Raw genomic sequence first — 19,256 nt, 5'->3', positions numbered from 1 at the left:
ATAAATATGATCCACTGAAATCTAAAATTAGTCACATGCTAAAAGTGATCCCTGAAACGTAGGGAGTTGTACAGTGTTTGGGAATCAGGGAACCAGGGAAGGATTCTGTGCACTATGTGTAAATTGACTTGGGAGTTACTCAAGCAGATGACAAGCCAAATTGCTCATCTATTAGTCCAAAAATACATGTTAAAGGCTTTGCGGGGCAGAAATGAAAGTCACATTTCCTCCTGTTACTCTATCTGTGAAAATGAGACGTTTGCTTACGAACTTTGCAGGCCTTGAACTGACCTGCACCAGAGAAACCCAGCCCGGAGTTTAAGATTGTCATCTGCAGCTATTATTGAACTCTGCTATCTAAGAATAATAGTAGTGGTATCTGTTAGGGCTTACCATCAGTCGTATTTATTCAGTGCTTACTGTGTGACATGCACCATACTGAGCGCTGGGAAGGCAGACCATGCATTGTCCCTGTCCCGCATGGGGCTCACAGTCTAAAGGGGAGAGAGGAAACAGGCATTTCATCCCCATTTTACAGATGAGATCCAGAGAAGCCAGGTTTAGTCCCAGTCCCAGGTTCCCTGACTCCTAGGCCTGGGCTCTTTCCATTAGGCCAGGCTGCATTTTTTGTTTGTTTGTTTATTTTGTTTGTTTTTTTGTTAATGGTACGAGTTAAACACTTGCGCGCTGTATGAACCACTGAAGGATTCATTCATTCAGTCGTATTTTTTGAGTGCTTTAATGTGTGCTAAGCACTGTACTTAGCACTTAGTAGATACAAGATAATCAGGCTGAACCCAGTCCCTGACCCACCTGGGACTCACAGTCTTAATCTCCATTTTACGGATGAGGTAAGTGAGGCCCAGTGCTTAGTATTTTGTCTGGCACATACGAAGTGCTTAAATACAAGAAAAAAATCAGCCTAGTCTAGTGGAAGTAACTCAGGCCTGGGAGTCAGAGGACCTGGGTTCTAATCCCTGCTCTGTCAACTGCCTGCTGTGTGACTTTAGGCAAGTCACTTAACCTCTTCGTGCCTTGGTTTCTTCATCTGTAAAATGGGAATTCAATACCTAGTCCCCTTCCTACTTAGACTGTGAGTCCCATGTGGGGCAGGACTGTGTCCAATCTGATTCATTTATATCTGCCTCAGTGCTTAGAATAGTGCTTGACCCATAGTAAGAACTTGGCAAATAACATAATTATTATTAATCATTATTAACAGATACACAAACTCCTTCCCTGCCTGCAAGGAGCTTACACTCTACTGGAGAAGATAGTTCAAAACTTCTCTCCTGGATAATTGTATTGGACTCACCCAAGCTTTTAGTTCCAAGCTCTGCATACAGTAAGTGCTCAATAAATATGACTGAATGAATGAATGAATAGTAAGTGCTCAAAAAATACCACTGATTGACTGATTAGACTGCCAACTGTAATCAGGAAAAAGTAGAAGGACCTAGATTCTGAACCCAGGTTCACCACTTGCCTACTGTGTGATCTTGGACAAGTCACTTCACTTTTCTATGCCACAGTTCCTTCATCTGTAAAATGGGGATTAAGACTGTGAGCCCTTTGTGGTACAGGGACTTTGACCAACCCAATTATCTTGTATCTACCCCAGTGCTTAGAACAGAGCCTGGCACCTAGTAAGCACTTAATAAGTACCACAATTATTATTATTATTTATTTTTATGACAAGCTACACCTTAATCCCATTACCAAAAGCATGAGCTGCTTTTAAATGGGTTCATTGGGTTGAAAAATTGAAGTCAGGAACAGAACAAGTTTTTTCTTTTTTGTCAATGCCCACATGGTACAAGGGTCCTTTGCTTCTGATTTCCCCTAAGTTTTTTTTTTTTATGGTTTTTTTTAAGCACTAACTAGGTGTCAAGCACTGTGCTAAATGCGGGGGTAGACCCAAGTTTATCAGGATGGACACAGTCCCTGTTCCACATAGGGCTCACAGCCTAAGAAGGAGGGAGATCAGGTATTGAAGCCACACAGCAAATGAGTGGCAGAATCAGAATTAGAACCCAGGTCCTCTGACTCCGAGGCTCATTCTCTCACCACTAGCTGCTCCTCTCTTCAAAAAAAAAATCTCATAGTAGTTCTAAACCTTTGGTTTTGAAGTGAGATTTACTGGTGGAGAGAGAGGGATTTTTTTTCCTTTTTTTGTCGTCCGTGTGCATATTAACTAATTGCCCATTTTGACCAAGGACAAACAGTGCTTGGTACTTGGTACAGTGTTTAACAAATACCATTATTATTATTATTATTATAAGGAGCTGAAGTTAGGGCCTTGACAACGTGGCTTATCGGCAAGAGCACGGACTTTGGAGTCAGCTGGTGTGGGTTCTAATTTCGCTCTGCCACTTGTTGGCTGAGTGACCTTGGGCAAGCCACTTCACTTCTCTGTGCCTCAGTTCCATCATCTGTAAAATGGGGGTGAAGACTGTGAGCCCCACGTGGGACAACTTGATTTCCTTGTATCTACCCCAGCACTTAGAACAGTGCTTGGCGCATAGTAAGCTCTTAACAAATACCGTAATTATTATTATTATTCCTAGAAGAGGGAACTTTGCTGACAACACTGTCCCCTAGTGGAAACCCTTGATCTTTCTAATAGGACTCCACAGATTGGAAACAAGCTGATACTAAAAAAATCAAGGACGGAACATTATTTTACAATAATAATAGCAATAATAATAATCATCATATTTGCTAAGCAATTACTATATGCTATGCATGGCCTTGGATAACTCATTGGCTCCCATGACTTCAACTACTGTCTCTATGCAGATGATTTCCAAATCTACATTTCCATCTCTGATTCTTCTCCTCTGCAATCTGGTATTTTTTCCTGGCTTCAGGGCATCTCTATCTGGACCTCAGACTTGAAATGTCCAAAACAAAACTCCTTATCTTCCCACCAAACCCTTTCTTCTCGCTGACTTTCCCAATCACTACAGACGCTACGACTCTCCTTCCTATTTCATATAGTCCGAAACCATGGTGTTATCCTCGACTCATATCTCACTTGCTCCACATATTCAGTCTTTCACCAAAGTCTGTCAGTTCTGTCTTCACGACATTGCTAAAATCTGCCCTTTCCTCTCCACCCAAACTGCTACCACGTTAATATAATCGCTCATCCTATCCCACCTTTATTACTGCATCAGCCTCCTTGCTGACCTGCCTGTCTCTTGTCTCTGCCAAGTCCAATCCATACTTCACTCTGCTGTTCGGATCATTTTTCTACAAAACTGTTCCATCCATTTTGCCCATCCACCTCCACCTCTACCTGAAACTCCTTACTATGGACTTTAAAGCCCTCAATCACCTTGCCCCCTCCTATCTTACCATACTGATTTCCTACTACAATCCGGCATTCTCAATTCATTTCTCTAATACCAACTTTCTCACTGTACCTCGATCTCATCTATCTCACTGCCGAACTCTCGCCCACCCCCTCCCTCTATCCTGGAGTTCCCTCCTGCTTCAGAGCCAGCAGGCCATCGCTCTCCCCACTTTCAAAACCTTATTAAAATCATATCTCCCCCAAGAGACCTTTCTTCAACTGAGCCCTCATTTCTCCTACTCCCTCTCCCTTCTGCTTCACCCTTGCACTTGGATTTGTACCCTTTATTCACCTCACTCTCAGCCCCACAGCACTTTCATACACATCCATAGTTTAATGTCTGTCTCCCCCTCTAGACTAAACGCCTTGTGTGCAGGGGATGTGTCTGCCAACTCTGTTCTGTTGTACTCTGCTGAGTGCTTAATACAGTGTTCTGTACCCTGTAAGTGCTTGATATGATTATGTGATTAAAAATGGCCCACACAATCTGTTGCTCAATCTTCCAGTGAAAGAAAGAACAAAATTCTGATTAGAGGGCCCTGTAGGAATGTCTATCTCTTTCCCATTTTCTCTCCTTCCAGGATCAATAAAAGTTAATCAGTGGAATTTTTTGCTCACTAACTTTTTAAATGACATTTGTTAAATGCTTGCTATGTACCCAGGCACTGTACTAAGTACTGAGATAGATAATAATAATAATAATAACAATAATAATAATAATAATGATGATGATGGCATTTATTAAGCGCTTACTATGTGCAAAGCACTGTTCTAAGCACTGGGGAGGTTACAAGGTGATCAGGTTGTCCCACGAGGGGCTCACAGTCTTAATCCCCATTTTACAGTTGAGGTAGCTGAGGCACAGAGAAGTGATTTGCCCAAAGTCATACAGCTGACAATTGGCGGATTCGAGATTTGAACCCATGACCTCTGACGCCAAAGCCCATGCTCTTTCCATTGAGCCATGCTGCTTCTCCCTTACTTCTCACTTATCTTTCACTTACTATGCACAGAATAATAATGATAATAATAATAATGATAGTCATATTTGTTAAGTGCTGATTATGTGCTAAACACTGCACTAAGCACTGGAGTAGCTAGAACTTAATCAGGTCAGTTTCAATCTCTCTCCCACATGGTACTCTCATTCTAAGTAAGCACTGTAGTAAGGTCTTGGGAGAGTACAGAGGTGAAAGAAGACATTATCCCTCCTCTCTAGGAGCTTGAAATCTAGCTGGAAAGAAGCCTCTTGATTGTTTAGTTCCCTATCTCCTGCCTCTCTGTCCTCTCCCTATTCATTCATTAATTCATTCAATCAGTCATATCTATCGAGCAATTACTGTGTGCAGAACACTCTACTAAACGCTTGGGAAAATACAATACAGCAATAAAGAGAGACAATCCCTGCCCACCAAGAGCTCACAATCTACTTCAGCTTGCTGGGACTTGTCTGCTAATCTACCTTACGAATTCCAAATCCCTGACCTCATCTTTTCATCTGATATAGATTGTCTCTCTCCTTTTTTTTTTTTGAAAATTCCCGAGTTAGTCACAATACTTGCCGAGGGTACTTTTGCAGATCCTTTCTCCCCTGCTCCCTAATAAAAAAAGGGGGAGAAAACGTTCACATCCAAATTAAATCCCATGAGAAGGGATGAAAAGCATTGCGGTGTCGTGGCTAGAGCCCTGGGCCGGGAGTCAGAAGGATCTGGGTTCTAGTTCCGGCTCTGTCGCTTGTCTGCTGTGTGACCCGAGGCAAGTCACTTCCCTTCTCTGTGACTCAGTTTCTTCATCTGAAAAACGGGGGTCAAGACTGTGAGCCTCATGTGGGACAGGTTCTGTGTCCAAACTGGTTAACTTGGATCTACCCCAGCGCTTAGAAGAGTGTCCGTCACGTAATAGGCGCTTAACAAATACCATTTCTTAAAAAAAGGACGGTGAGAGGAAAGGGAGAAGATAGCACATTTAACCCCGCGGGGTTTTCGGTAGCCCGAAGCGATCGTTTCGCCGGCACCGCGGATATTGCTCGTTCTGGGACCCAGCGGCGACAGCTACCTAGCCACTGTTGCCATGACGACGCACCGCGGGTTCCCATAGCGACCGCGGTGTTTGCATCCCCCGGCCGGCGCCGCTCGAGGTTCAGGGGGAGTCCGGGGAGCTGCCGGGGGCGCGTTCAGGGACACCCCTCCCCCGACAAACGCCCCTCGGAGCCAAGGCAGCCCCCCTCGATTCCCCGGGGTCTGGCCAAATTGGGGAGCAGCGCGCCGAGGTAATCGCAGAGCCCCAGCTGGACGGGCAGAGAGACAGGGGAGGGGGAGACCGGACAGAGACGGGGGGCCGGGGGCGCGGGGCAGTGCCTTTCACGTAGTAACTTTTAACCCCGTATCCAAGTGCTTGGCCTAGTGGAAAGAGCGTGATCCTGAGAATTCATTCAATCTCATATTTATTGAGCACTTACTGTGTGCTGAGCACTGTACTAAGCCTTTGGGAGAGTCCAAATAAGACAATAAACGGACCCATTCCCTGTCCGCCATGGGTTTACAGTCTAGAGGGGGAGACAGACATTGATAGAAATAAATAAATGACAGATATGGGCCTAAGTGCTGTGGGGCTGGAAGGGGTGGGGGTGGGGGGGGATGAATGAAAGGAGTGAGTCAGGGCGACACAGAAGGGAGGGGGTGAAGAGGAAAAGGGGACTTAGGGAAGGCCTCTTAGAGGCAATGTGCTTTCAATAAGGCTTTAAAGTGGGCAGAGTAATTGGGAATCAGACTACTTGGTTTCTAATCGTGGCTTCACCGCTTACCTGCTGTGTGACCTTGGGCGAGTCACTTTAGAACAGTGTTTGACACATACTAAGTGCTTAACAAATACTCTCATCATCATTTCTCTGTGCTTCTGTTCCCTCATTTGCAAAATGGGGATTCATTCATTCATTCATTAATTCATTCATTCAATCGTATTTATTGAGTGCTTACGATGTGCGGAGCACTGTACTAAGTGCTTGGGAAGTACAAATCGGCAACATATAGAGAAGGTCCCCACCCAACAATGGGCTCACAGTCTAGAAGAGGGAGACATTCTGATTTATGCCATCAGAATAAATAGAATTATATATCATTAATAAAATAGAGTAATAAATATGTACAGATATACACAAGTGCTGTGGGGAGGGGAAGGGGGCAGGGCAGAGGGAGGGAGGGGGATGATGGGGAGGGGAGGAGGAGGAGAGGAAAAGGGGGGGCTCAGTCGGGATTCAAACCCTGTCTTCCCTCCTACTTAAACTTTAAACTCATCTCTAGACCATGAGCTCATCTCTAGATTCTAAGCTCATTGTGGGCAGGGAATGAGTCTGATTATTGTTATGTCATACTCTCCCAAGCGCTCAAATACAGTGCTGTGCACACAGTAAGTGTTCAATAAATACAATCGAATGAATAGAATGATACAGACCATAAGCCCATGTCGGACCCGATTTATCTTGTATTTAGTGCCTGGCACATGGACAGTACTTAAGAAAGACCACAGTGATTCAATACCATAGAAAAGCAAGTGCTCCATAAATGCCATGGATTTCTAGAAAATAAATGCAATAATCAATGGTTTCACCCTTTCCAGGCCCATCTGTCTTTCTTCCGGCTTTCGTTCAGGACATTGGAAGAGTCCAATGGCCAGATTACTGCAGGTCCCACCCAAGTTCCTGACCCCAGAGTGGCACATCGCTAACAAGCACCAGTATAATGGTGCGGAGTCTCAGAGGTGTAGATCTGAACGCCTCGTAGCGGAGAGTCAGAGGCTGGTGGATGAGATCGAAAAGACAACTCGGAGAAGTCAAAGTGATGTCAACAAGAAAATAGGTAATCAGAGACATCCTATTACTCTCTGGCTGTGATTGGGTGGGAATGCCCTTTCTGGGAAAGAAGAAAAATGTATAATACTGGGCAGCCAGTTAATCAGTCAGTCCATCGTATTTATTGAGTACTTACTGTGTGTTCAGCACTGTATGAAGCACTGGGGAGAGAGTTCAATATAGCAATAAACAGATACATTCTCTGCCCACAGTGAGTTTACAGTCTAGAGGGGTATGGAGTGTGTCTACCAGCTCTGTTATATTGTACTCCCCCTAGCACATAGTACAGTGCTTTGTGCTGTAAAGGGAAACTTGTGTTGATTTTTTAAAATTGTATTTTTTAAGCACGTGCTATGTGTCAGGCAGTACTAAACACTGGGGTGGATACAAGTTAATTGGATGGGACACAGTCCCTATCCCACATGGGGCTCACAGTCTTAATCCCCATTTTACAGATGAGGTAACTGAGGCACAGACAAGTGACTTACCCAAGGTCACACAGCAGGCAAGTGGCAGAGCCAGGATTAGAACCCAGGTCTTCTGACTCCCGGACCCGTGCTTCTCTGATGGATTGATTGATAGTATTCACTGTCTTCAATGCTCCGCGCAGTTACGTTCGCATTACGCTGTATCCAAACAGGTTCATGGTGTCAGATTAAAGTTCCCTATTTCCTTAACAGTGCTCTTGTCAAAAATGTGTAATGGAGCACATGTTATGGCAGAACTAAATGCATACACTCAACCTGTAAAGACACCCTTAAAAACATTCAGTTCATTTCAAATGATTGGATTGGGGGGATCAGTATGTTCATTCAATCGTGTTTATTAAGTGATGATGATGATGATGGTATTTGTTAAGCACTTACTATGTGCCAAGAACTTTTCTAAGAACAATAAGTGCTTACTGTGTGCAGAACACTGTACTAAATATGTCTGGGAGGCTGGGGAAAAGAGTTTGGGTTTGGGAGTCAAACGACCTGGGTGCTAGTCCCAGCTCTGCCACTAGCCTTCTGTGTGACCTTGGGCAAGTCACTCAACCACACAGATGGAATAAAAACGTAGAGGTTGGTAGAAAGCAATATGGGCACAATTCTTGAATAGCATAAGGTGATGATGATGTGTTTCGATAAAATAAGGCAAAGATGATGGTATAGATACCATGATTTATTCATCTTTTCTGCCAGTATCTCATTCCATCATCCTTTGAGATGACAACATTGCATTCTAGTTTACATTCTAGTATATGTTCTAGTTTATGTTTATGTTCTAACTGTGCAGCGTGGCCTAGCAGAAAGAGCACAGGCCTGGGAGTCAGAGGACCTGGGTTCTAAACTTGGCTCTGCCGTTGCTTGTTGTGTGACCTTGGGCAAGCCACTTGACTTTTCTGTGCCTCAATTAGGGATTGGGTCCAACCTGATTAACTTCTGTCTATCCCAGGGCTTAGAACAGTGCTTTACACAAAATAAGTAGTTAACAAATACCATAAATTAATAATGATATGAAGAAGGAGAAGAAGGAGGAGGAGGAAGAAGAGGAGAAGGAGGAGGAGGAAGAGGAAAAGGAGGAGGAGGAGAAAGGGGAAAAGGAGAAAGAGGAGGAGAAAAGGAAGAGGAGGAGCAGGAGGAGGAAGTGGAGGAGGAGAAGAGTGCAACTCCCCTGGTTTCATCTACTAATCCAAGCGTTCACTTTTATTTCTGGTGCCATCAATTGTGCTTAAGAGGATTTGCACCGTTAATAGGATGTAGAAAAGGCCATTTATTATTCCTAAGACATTTGCAATTGCACCCTGTCAAATCACTGAGAAAAATGGACAGGAATCAAGAAGTTTTCAGGTCAAGGAGACTTGGGTTGGAAGGGAAAACAGCACAGTTTGACCCCATTACCAGTAGAGAAGGAATTTTGTGCAAGCCCTTGGCAGTTATACAATCCAGTCCTCCAGCATCTAATTGAAAACTTGGCTCAACTGCGGGCTGAAAAAAAGTCTGGGACTGGAGAAACCTTGTTCAAAATTGGCTGAAACTGTTTAATAATTAGAGATTTCCACTTGTCTGGCAGAGCAGAGACTCGAGGAAATAAAGTTCTGGAAGAAAGAGTTAGACGACAAACTTGAGCAGCTCGTGAACGAGACAGAGGTGCTGCTGAATTTTAAGACGAGATTGGAGAAAGCCTTTGAGAATTGTAAAGAATCCTTGTTCATTGCTCAGCAGTGCCTGACATACAGGTGAGGGAAAACATTCCTCAGACCAGGAATCACTAAATACGTTGTGTGGGAGACTGTAAAGGATGACACTAATTTAGAAAAGATGTATTGAAGCTGTATTCTGCACAAAGACTAAAAAACTGTCTGGACAGTAAACTCCTTGTGGTCAGCTAATGTTTCTACCAGCTTGTTTGCATTTTACTCTTCCAAGCGGTTAGTACAGTGCCCTACACATGGTAAAGTTCGTTGTGGGCAGGGAATATGTCTCTTATATTGTTATATTGTACTCTCCCAAGCGCTTAGCACAGTGCTCTGCATACAGTAAGCACTCAATAAATACAACTGACTAACAGGCTTAATAAATACTACTGATAGATGCTATCAGCCCCCTCATCTCCTTCCCCACCCCTAAATTTATGTTTTTTGTCTTGTAAGGTTGAGGTTACTTTCTAGGCTTTCTCTATCAATCAATGGAATTTATTGAACACTTACTGTATGCAGAGCACCAAACTAAGCACTTAGGGAAGTACGATACAATGGAGTTAGTAAACATGTTCCCTGCCCACAAGGAGCTTACAGTCTGTTGCCTTCTAGGAGAAGCCAAAGTTGGTATTTTGATGTTTCTTTGGGCAACCAGAGGCAGGATTGCTGTAGCCAGAGGAAAGCAGGCCTAGTGGCTAGAGCACAGGCCTGTGAGTCAGAAGGACTTGGGTTCTGATCCTGGCTCTGCCACTTGTCTGCCATGTGACCTTGGGCCAGTCATCTTGCTTCTCTGTGCCTCAGTGCTACATATCTGCTGTTTGACCTTGGACAAGTCACTTAACTTCTCTGAGCCTCAGTTACCTCACCTGTAAAATGGGGATTAAGACTGTGAGCCCCATGTGGGACCTGGACTTTGTCCAACCTGATTAGCTTATCTCTCCCCCAGCATTTATTACAGTGCCTGGCACATAGTAATAGGGCTTAACAAATACCACAGAAAAAAATACAATGCCTATTAGAGTAAGTGCTCAACAAATGCCACTCAATCATCCCCCCTCCCAGCCCAAAGCATTTATATCGATATCTGCAATTTATTTATTTATTTCTATGAATATCTGCCTCCTCCTCGAGAATGTAAGCTCATGGTGGGCGGGGGATGTGTCGTTATTTGTTCTATTGTATTCTCCCAAGCACCAAGTACAGTGCTCAGCTCCATAAATATGATTGAATGAATGAATGAATCTGTTTCCGAGGGATGGTGGGCAGATGACTCACTTCTCCTTCCCTCTCTCTGGCGGCCAGGGAGAAGCGAGTGGGAATTGACCTTGTCCATGACGAGGTGGAGCGAGAGCTGATAAAAGAAGTTGAAGTCCTGCAGGCGGTGATGAGCCTGTTGGATCGCACCCTGGAACAAACATCGGAGCAGATCAGGTACTGGGGAGCTCCCAACCACCAGTGGGGAAGACTTGGGGTTGCAGGACTTCCTGAAATAATATTCTTTTGGAGTCAGCCGAAAGGATCCAGTGCGAGTTGTAGAGTGGGAAGCGGTCATGGCCTAGTGGAAAGAACCCGGACCTGGGAACCAGAGGACCTGGGTTCTAATCCCAGCTCCTCCACTTGTCTGCTGTGTGATCTTGGACAAGTCACTTCACTTCTTTGGGCTTCAGTCTCTTCATCTATCCAATGGGGATACAATACCTTTTCTCACTTTTCCTGGGGGCCCCATATGGGACAGGGACTGTGTCCAACCTGATTATTTTGTATCTATCACAGGGCTTCTCTCTTCCCCTCTAGACTGTAAGCACACTGTAGGCAGGAATGTGTCTACTGACTCTGTTATATTGTTGTATTGTACTCTCTCAAGCACACAAGTGCTCAGTAAATATCATTAATTGATTGATTGCTTTGTACATTGCTTGGCACCTAGCAAGTGCTTAACAAATACCATCATTAATGTAATTAGTGATGAGATTTGTGAAGCACCTACTATGTGCAGAGTACTGTACTACACGCTGGGATAAAATAATGGTTGAGAATTAGAACAAATCCCTGGTTATTTATTTATTTATTGTATTTGTTAAGCACTTACTATGTGCAAGGCATTGTTCTAAGAGATAGGGTAGATAAAAAGTAATCAAGTTGAACACAATCCCTGCCCCACATGGGGTTTACAATCTGAATCCCCATTTTACAGATGAGGTCACTGAGGCCCACAGAAATAAAGTGACTTGTCCAAGGTCACACAGCAGACAAGTAGTCAGGATCAGAACCCAGGTCCTTCGGATTCCCAGGTTCGTGCTGTATCCACTAGGCCATGCTGCTTCTCTAAGGGCTTCTATACTAACACTAAGGAGAGTATTTAGTGATGGATTCCCTAAAAGGAGATAAAACAATTAGAACACAAAAATGACATAAAAGACAAAGACAATGTGTACTAAGTTAAAAGCAATAGGGCACTGTGGCTAGAGGAGCGGATTTCAGATTCTCATGACTCATACTTCCAAAACGTCATAAGGACCATAGCTACAGAGGAGAGGTCATCCTGTCCACTCCTCTGAATTTTCCAGTAACATCTGGTTGGAACCCTGATCATTTTGGCTTTCCAAGTTCCTAATTAAAAGAATTAGGAGAAAACTCAAGATCCAGTTTGGATTGGAGGAGTTGGAAGAAGCTCCTTAATATTTCATTTTATTATTCTTAGTTGTAATATTTATCAAGTACATACTAAGAACTTAAGTATTTACTGAGTTACTGTTAAGTATTATTTCATATTTAACTTTTTAGTATTATTTAGTATTTCTTAAACATTTTCTGGGAAGCAGCATGCCTAGTGGATACAGCGTGGGAGTCAGAAAGACCTAGTGAACCCCATGTGGGACATGGACTGTGTCCAACCTGACTAGCTTGTATCTACCCAACTGTTTAGTACAATGTCTGGCACGTAATAAAGATAAGTGGGGAGAAGCAATATGATTGGGGCCTGCAAGGATACGTCACCCTGGAATACCTTTGGAAGGAGACTTTAAAGAAGAAAACATATACCATAAAAAACAAAAAAACCTCTCACTATGTGCTGTGATAAGTGGTAGGCTAGAGACAAGATAATGAGATCATACACTGTCCCTACACAACTTATGACTCACATTCGAAGAAGGAGAGAGAATTGAGATTTTTATCCCCACTTTGCAAATGAGAAAACTGAGGCCCAGTGATGTTAAGTGACCTGGGTAAAGTCATTCAGCAGACCAGTGGTCGAACTGGGATTAGAACCCAGTTTTCGAATTGTAACCCACCTCTCCCAATGTCCAGACCCACAGTGCCACCTTGCCACGATGGGCTTTTTACGCAAAAGCCTTCCACCACCCCCTGAACTAGTGGTCAGGGCTAGGCCTTGCATGGGCTCTTTAACACCCCAAAGCAAGTCCCATTTTCTTGCAAATAAAATCGGTATGGCTCCATCTTTACGTTTCACCTTGCAGGTTGAACCGAGCAGCTAAATACAATCTCGAAATGGATCTGAAGGACAAGTTTACGGCTCTCTCCATCGATGACTTTTGCTCCTCCCTCACAAACAACACCCCCGACATCCATTACGCATCGAACACAGTGAAGATTGAGCCAAAGTGAGTAAACTTGGCCCTTCGTCTCTGCTCTAGCCCTCCTTGGGAAAGACTTCTGAGCCATCCGTCAATCGATCAATCAATCGCTCCATCAAGTAATGCTATCTAGTGAGTGCTTGTTCTGCTTAGAGAAATATATTAAGAGCTGGGAGAGCACACTAGAGTAGCAGAAGTGGGAGAACATGATGGAGTAACACAGTCTGTTGAGTTCCGTGGCTTGGAAGTGGTGCCTGTGTCTGCTAGGACTTGGGAGAGGAATTCAACAGATCTGGAACAAATTGTGGGGGATGTCCAGGGTCTCCCCTGAGGAACTCTGTAGGTCTGAGCAGACTTTTGGCAAAATGGCATGCATGACATCACTATGTAACTCTGTGTTCCCGGGGTAATGTGTGATGTCACAAACGTCTGGTGTCTGTGAGAGCTATGCTAGGCTGGCCTGGAAAGGGAAGACAAATTTGGGGAGATCCCCCCAAGTTCACTCCAGGTTAGTTACAAGTTGTGGAGGTTTCCCTGCATTTGGTCCATGATCCATTAAAAAAAAAATCCCTTCAAGATAACATCACCGTGCTGCTCCAGAAAATTGCACTTTTAAATGAGTAAGAGCAGGAGCAGCTGAACAGTGAAGATCCCGTTCCTGTGCAAATGATGACATAGTAGTAAGGATGAAAAAAAGAAGCAGGCCAAATAGGATACGTAGGAAGAGGTGGAATTATTTCTGAATGTTTTGTTCCACATCATTTGGAAAGCCTTTAAATTGGTTTCTTCAAGTTGATTTTAGGATCTGGTTCTCAACCTGACCTCTTTCTGGCCCCTCTCCCTGCCCAAACCCCATCAAAATCCCCAGATGCTGCACATTCATAAGGGATGGAGAAAAGGGTGCTTTTGACTTTAAAGCTGAGGCATTTGATGTCTTCTAGGGTAGCAGATCATTCAGTCCCCACAGTTTCAAGGCAGATTTCTAGGAATTCACCTTGGCTCAGACATTTCTGGGAATGGCTCCCCCCCGCCACGCCCCCCCCCCAAATTTCAAGGCAGATTTCCAGGAATTCACCAATTCTCCTTGGCTCAGACATTTCTGGGAATGGCTTCTCTTTGGTTCTGTTTCAGTTCTGTGAGTTTTGAGGATTGGGTAGAATTCTCCGATATAAACGTCCAGAAAGCTGACAAGCAACGAAACAACTCTTTGACCCTCGAGGCTTTGATCGACAGAATCCTCTCCCAGACGACACATGATTTGCGTAAACAACTGGACACAGTAAATGTTGCTTTTAAGAACAGAGTGAATGAGACAAAAGATGCAAAGAATAAACTGGTGATCCACCTTGCCAAGGTAAAAACCACCCGAGTGTAGTTAAGAATCTATCCATCAAAGGTATTTATTGTCCATTCTGTGCAGGGCATTCTATGCAGCTCCTATTAGGTGCAGAGTGCTGTTCAGGGTGCCCACTGTATGCAGAACACTGTACTGGGCACCTACTATGTAGGGCTGTACTGGGTACCCACTGGGTGTAGAACACTACTGAGTGAATAAACTGGATGCAGAGCAGTGGACTGGGGGTCTTTTGAGTGCAGAGTACTGTACTAAGTGCTCACTTGCACAGACTACTCTCCTGGATGCTTGGGAGTGAATAATATAGGAAAAGGACATGGTCCCTGCCCTCAAAGACATGATTACTGGGAGAAGCGTCTTGGCCTAGAGGATAGGGCGTGAACTTGGGAGTCAGAAGGACCTGGGTTCTAATGCAAGCTCCTCCACTTGTCTGCTGTATGACCTTGGGCAAGTCACTTCACTTGTCTGGACCTCAGTTTCCTCATCAGTAAAATGGGGATTAAAACCAGGAGCCCCATGGGGGACAGCGACTGTGTCCAACCCAATTACTTTGTATTCACCCCAATACTTAGAACAGTGCCTGGAACATAGTAAGCACTTAAAAATACCATTATTGTTATTATTACTATTTAGTAGTTTAAAGTCTTAGCCATCATCACTTCCCTTATCAACAGTACAAACCCTACACCTACTATGTGACCAGGTACTTGGAGACAGAAAAGAAACCTAAATGAAATTCCTGCCCTTATAATAATAATAATAATGGTATTTATTAAGCGCTTACTATGTGCAAAGCACTGTTCTAAGCGCTGGGGAGGTTACAAGGTGATCAGGTTGTCCCACTGGGGGCTCACAGTCTTAACCCCCATTTTACAGATGAGGGAACTGAGGCAGAGAGAAGTTAAGTGACTTGCCCAAAGTCACACAGCGAACAATTGGTGGAGCTGGGATTTGAACCCACGACCTCTGACTCCAAAGCCTGGGCTCTTTCCACTTAGCCACGCTGCTTCTCTGCTTCTCTGCTTCCCTTGAGGAGCTGCTTCCCTTGAGGAGCTTGCAGTCTGATGGGGGAGACAAGGTGACATAAGGTTGATGACAGAGTTAAAAGAGCATGAGAATAGATGTGAGCAATGAATACCACTGGCTTAGGGATGAAATATCCAATATTTTTTACTCCACTCTAAGGTTTCTGAGTTGGCAAATGGAGGGTTGTCATTGATAATACATTTTCTCTGGGTGTTTAAGAATTAATGATGGCAATAACAATGGTATTTGTTAAGCTCTAAGGCCCACGTTGATACATAGGAGGGCAGTGTGATGCTCCCGCGCTGTGACACACGTGGGGGTGGGGAGGGAAGGACTCCGAGGACATAGAGTTCCTCCCTCCTCCCAACCAGGCCTGACTCATCTCACCTGCTCCTCATTGCTCCCATTCAGGTGATGGATGAAATAGGGTCTCAGGAGAGAAACATCGAGGCCCTGCGGAAGGCGATGGCGGACAAAGAGGGCCCCTTGCAAGTAGCCCAAACCCGGCTGGAGGCCCGGACTGGCCGGCCCAACGTGGAGCTGTGCCGCGATGCTGTCCAGTTCAGGCTCATCCGCGAGGCCCAGGAACTCACCCACAACATAAACAGGTGAGGAGGCTGCCCTTTCCGACCCTCCGCCAACCTGACCCTGCCCACAGAAAGTCCAGGGCCGTGAGTCCCCACCCTCCATCCTTGGTCAAGTTGCTGCTCTGGGCCTTGGTTTCCTCATCTGTGAAATGGCCATTCGATCTCTCTTCTCCCTTGCCTTTAGACTGTGGGGCAGGGACTGTGTCTGACCTGATTACCTCATATCTCCCTCTGCTTGATAGCCTGGTGTTTGGCACGTGGCAAACTCTCAACAAATACCACTATTCTTGAATTGAAAATGAATCGATGATAATGGATTAGTAATCATTAACAATTAATAATAATAACTCCTGGCTGGACTTATCATGAAAATCCAAAGGTCAGAGGAGGAAAAAAACATCCATTTTACCTGGGCTGCTTTGGTTTATTCTCCAAGGTGGGGTGGTGGTGGTGGTGGTGTGTGTGTGTGTGTGTGTGTGTGGAAGGGTATGTGCAAACACACACACACTCACGCATATACTTCCTCTTATAGAGTTTCAGTCAGAGTTCCCCCTAGGATAGCAAGCACTAAGAGGTCAAACTCTGTGTCACCCGAAGCAGACATTCAGTCTCATCATCGACGCAGTTTCTTATGCACATATTGCCTGCAGAGCACTGCGTTAACTTGCCTGTTGTGTGCAGAACATTGTACTGGTCTCCTATTGTGTGAAGAGCACTGTTCTGAGCCCTTACTCTCTGCACAGCATCTTGCTTTTTACCTGCTTTTTGCAGAGCACTGCACTAGGTGCTTGGGAGTATACTGAAAAAATCACAAGTGATACTCCCTGCCCTTAAAGAGCTTCAATCTAAGCAGACCCAAAGCAATTAATCAGTCATACTCATTGAGCACTTATTGGGCGCAGAGAGCTGTACTAAGTGCTTGGGAGGGTACAATACAACAGAGTTGGTAGATATTTTCCCGGCCCTCAAGGAGCTACGGTCTAGAGGGAGCTTAAATTCACCAAATAGTAGGAAAATGAGTAAGACCACAAATACAAATTATGAAAAAAAAATACAGAATCAAATAGATGGACACAGGTATGTCAACAGATAAATAAGCTGCACCCACTTCCAAGGGGGTGCGATACTTATTCCAATCTCTTCTGCTCCTTGGAGTTAGTAATAGAAACTGAAGCTTCTTCAAACTTCATCCTAATAACGGTCACGGTATTTGTGAAGTGCTTGCTACATGCCAAGCACCTTGCTAAGCACTGGGGTAGACATAAGTCTTCAGATCAGATCCAGTCCCTACCCAAACTGTCTAAAGGGAAGGGAGAACAGGTATCTTTTTCTCCATTTTACAGATGAGGATACTGAAGCTCAGAGAGGTGAAATAACTTACTCGAGGTCACACAGCAGGCGGGATTAGAACTTGGGTCCCCAACTCATAAACCTATACTGTTTTAACTAGGCCACATTGCTTAGGCATCTAAAAGGGGCGAAACCAACCCAATCTGAAAAGGAGTTTGGTGTCTAATCCCCCACCACTGACAAAGAGTCAAAGGTGTTTATTGAGTGTTTACTTTGTGCAGAGTACTGTACTGAGCACTTAGGAGAGCATGATTCAACAGAGTTGGTAGATACGCTCCCTGCCCACAATGAGCTTAAAGTCTAGCGGGAGACACAGATATAAAAATAAATTACAGATATATGCATTTTTCATTCATTCAATTGTATTTATGGAGCACTTACTGTGTGCAAAGCACTGTACCAACCACTTGGGAGAGTACAATATAACAATAAACAGACACATTCCTGCCTATAGCAAGCTCATGGTCTAGAGCTCTGGGGGACTGAGGGTGGGGTGAAAATCAAGTGGTTAAAGTGTAATAGATCCAAGCGGGTAGGTAGCGCAGAAGGGAGAGGGAATAGGGGAAAAGAGGGTTTAGCTGGGGAATAATAACAATAATAATAATAATAATAAAATGATAATTGTGGTATTTGTTAAACCTTACTATGTGCCAGACACTGTACTAAGCACTGAGATGGTGGGGAAATACAAGGAAATGGTGTTGGACACAGTCCCTGTCCCACATGGGGCTCCCAGTTTTAATCCCCGTTTTATAGATGAGGTGTCTGAGGCATAGAGAACTGAAGTGACTTGTCCAGGGTCACACAGCCTCTTGGAGGAGATATGATTCTAACTGGAGGGGAGAGTGAGAGGCCAAAGCACCCTAGTGCAGGATCACTGATGAGGTTTTCCCTTCGCCCGCAGATTAAAGGAGACACTGGCTCAGGCCGAGGTTGAGCTGAAGGGCCTAAACCGCAGGCAACTTTTACTGGAAGAAGAGATCCAGGTCAAGGAGAACACACTCTACATCGATGAGGTGTTGTGCATGCAGATGAGGGAGTCCATGTCTTATGGCGATTTCTGAAAAACGCTCCGGTTGCAACCGAAATCAGGACAATAAAAATGGAGAAATTATTATTCACCAGCCCTGGTGTCTGTTCAGTAGGCGCTCCATAAATAGGATTGAGTGAATGAATGAATGCTTAGTCCTTCAAGACTGGAAGCTCCTTGTAGATAAGAAACGAGTTCGCCAATTCCCCAAGTGCTTAGTAATAATAATAATAATAATGATGATGGTATTTGTTAAGTGCTTACTATGTGCAAAGGACTGTTCTAAGCTCTGGGGGGATACAAGGTAATCAGGTTGTCCCACATGGGGCTCACTGTCTTAATCCCCATTTTACAGATGAGGTAACTGAGGCACAGAGAATAATAATAATAATAGCATTTGTTAAGTGCTTACTATGTGCAAAGCACTGTTCTAAGTGCTGGGGAGGTTACAAGGTGATCAGGTTGTCCCACGGGGGGGCTCGCAGTCTTAATCCCCATTTTACAGATGAGGTAACTGAGGCCCAGAGAAGTTAAGTGACTTGCCCAGAGTCGCACAGCTGACAATTGTCGGAGACGGGATTAGAACGCATGACCTCTGACTCCCAAGCCCAGGCTCTTTCCACTGAGCCACACTGCTTCTCTAGTATAGTGCTCCGCACACATTAAGTGCCCAATGAATTCTCTGAGGCCACGGTCAATACAGATCACTAAACACCATGGAAACAGTCATTTAAAGACAATTTTTGATTCCTCCCTATCCCAGCCAATTAACTCTACTGACACTGGTCATCCCAAATCAGTGGAAACTCATTTCAGGAGTCGAAAAAGCTTAGGTTAAATGTTTTCCAACCCCTAAATCCACCACTTTCTCCACTTCTGACCACACTAATATCCTTCTTAGAGGTTTCCACTCTAAAACCTTTAAG

At 44.4% G+C, this 19,256-nt stretch overlaps 1 protein-coding gene across 1 annotated transcript; it reads left to right on the top strand.

The window, feature by feature from the left end:
- The first annotated feature begins 5,508 nt into the window (after positions 1 to 5,508).
- Positions 5,509 to 18,417, top strand: TEKT1 (tektin 1). The gene is made up of 8 exons (XM_038759558.1): positions 5,509 to 5,627; positions 6,974 to 7,212; positions 9,261 to 9,426; positions 10,690 to 10,818; positions 12,867 to 13,010; positions 14,115 to 14,337; positions 15,775 to 15,971; positions 18,205 to 18,417. The coding sequence occupies exons 2-8, from the start codon at positions 7,023 to 7,025 to the stop codon at positions 18,362 to 18,364; spliced, it is 1,209 nt and encodes a 402-aa protein (XP_038615486.1). The 5' UTR covers positions 5,509 to 5,627; positions 6,974 to 7,022; the 3' UTR covers positions 18,365 to 18,417.
- The last annotated feature ends 839 nt before the right edge of the window (positions 18,418 to 19,256 follow it).

Source organism: Tachyglossus aculeatus, chromosome 17 (genome assembly GCF_015852505.1).
Source record: "Tachyglossus aculeatus isolate mTacAcu1 chromosome 17, mTacAcu1.pri, whole genome shotgun sequence".
Classification (NCBI taxonomy): Eukaryota; Metazoa; Chordata; class Mammalia; order Monotremata; family Tachyglossidae; genus Tachyglossus; species Tachyglossus aculeatus.
Note: the sequence above shows the minus strand (reverse complement) of the source record. Positions and strands in the feature narration are given on the sequence as shown.

What these genes read in the sequence shown, in the direction of transcription:
- TEKT1 (XM_038759558.1), top strand. Translation starts at nt 7,023, where the DNA reads ATGGCCAGATTACTGCAGGTCCCACCCAAGTTCCTGACCCCAGAGTGG. An exon ending in TGATGTCAACAAGAAAATAG is followed by an intron (nt 7,213 to 9,260) that starts GTAATCAGAGAC and finishes CTTGTCTGGCAG; the next exon opens with AGCAGAGACTCGAGGAAATA. An exon ending in CAAACATCGGAGCAGATCAG is followed by an intron (nt 10,819 to 12,866) that starts GTACTGGGGAGC and finishes TTCACCTTGCAG; the next exon opens with GTTGAACCGAGCAGCTAAAT.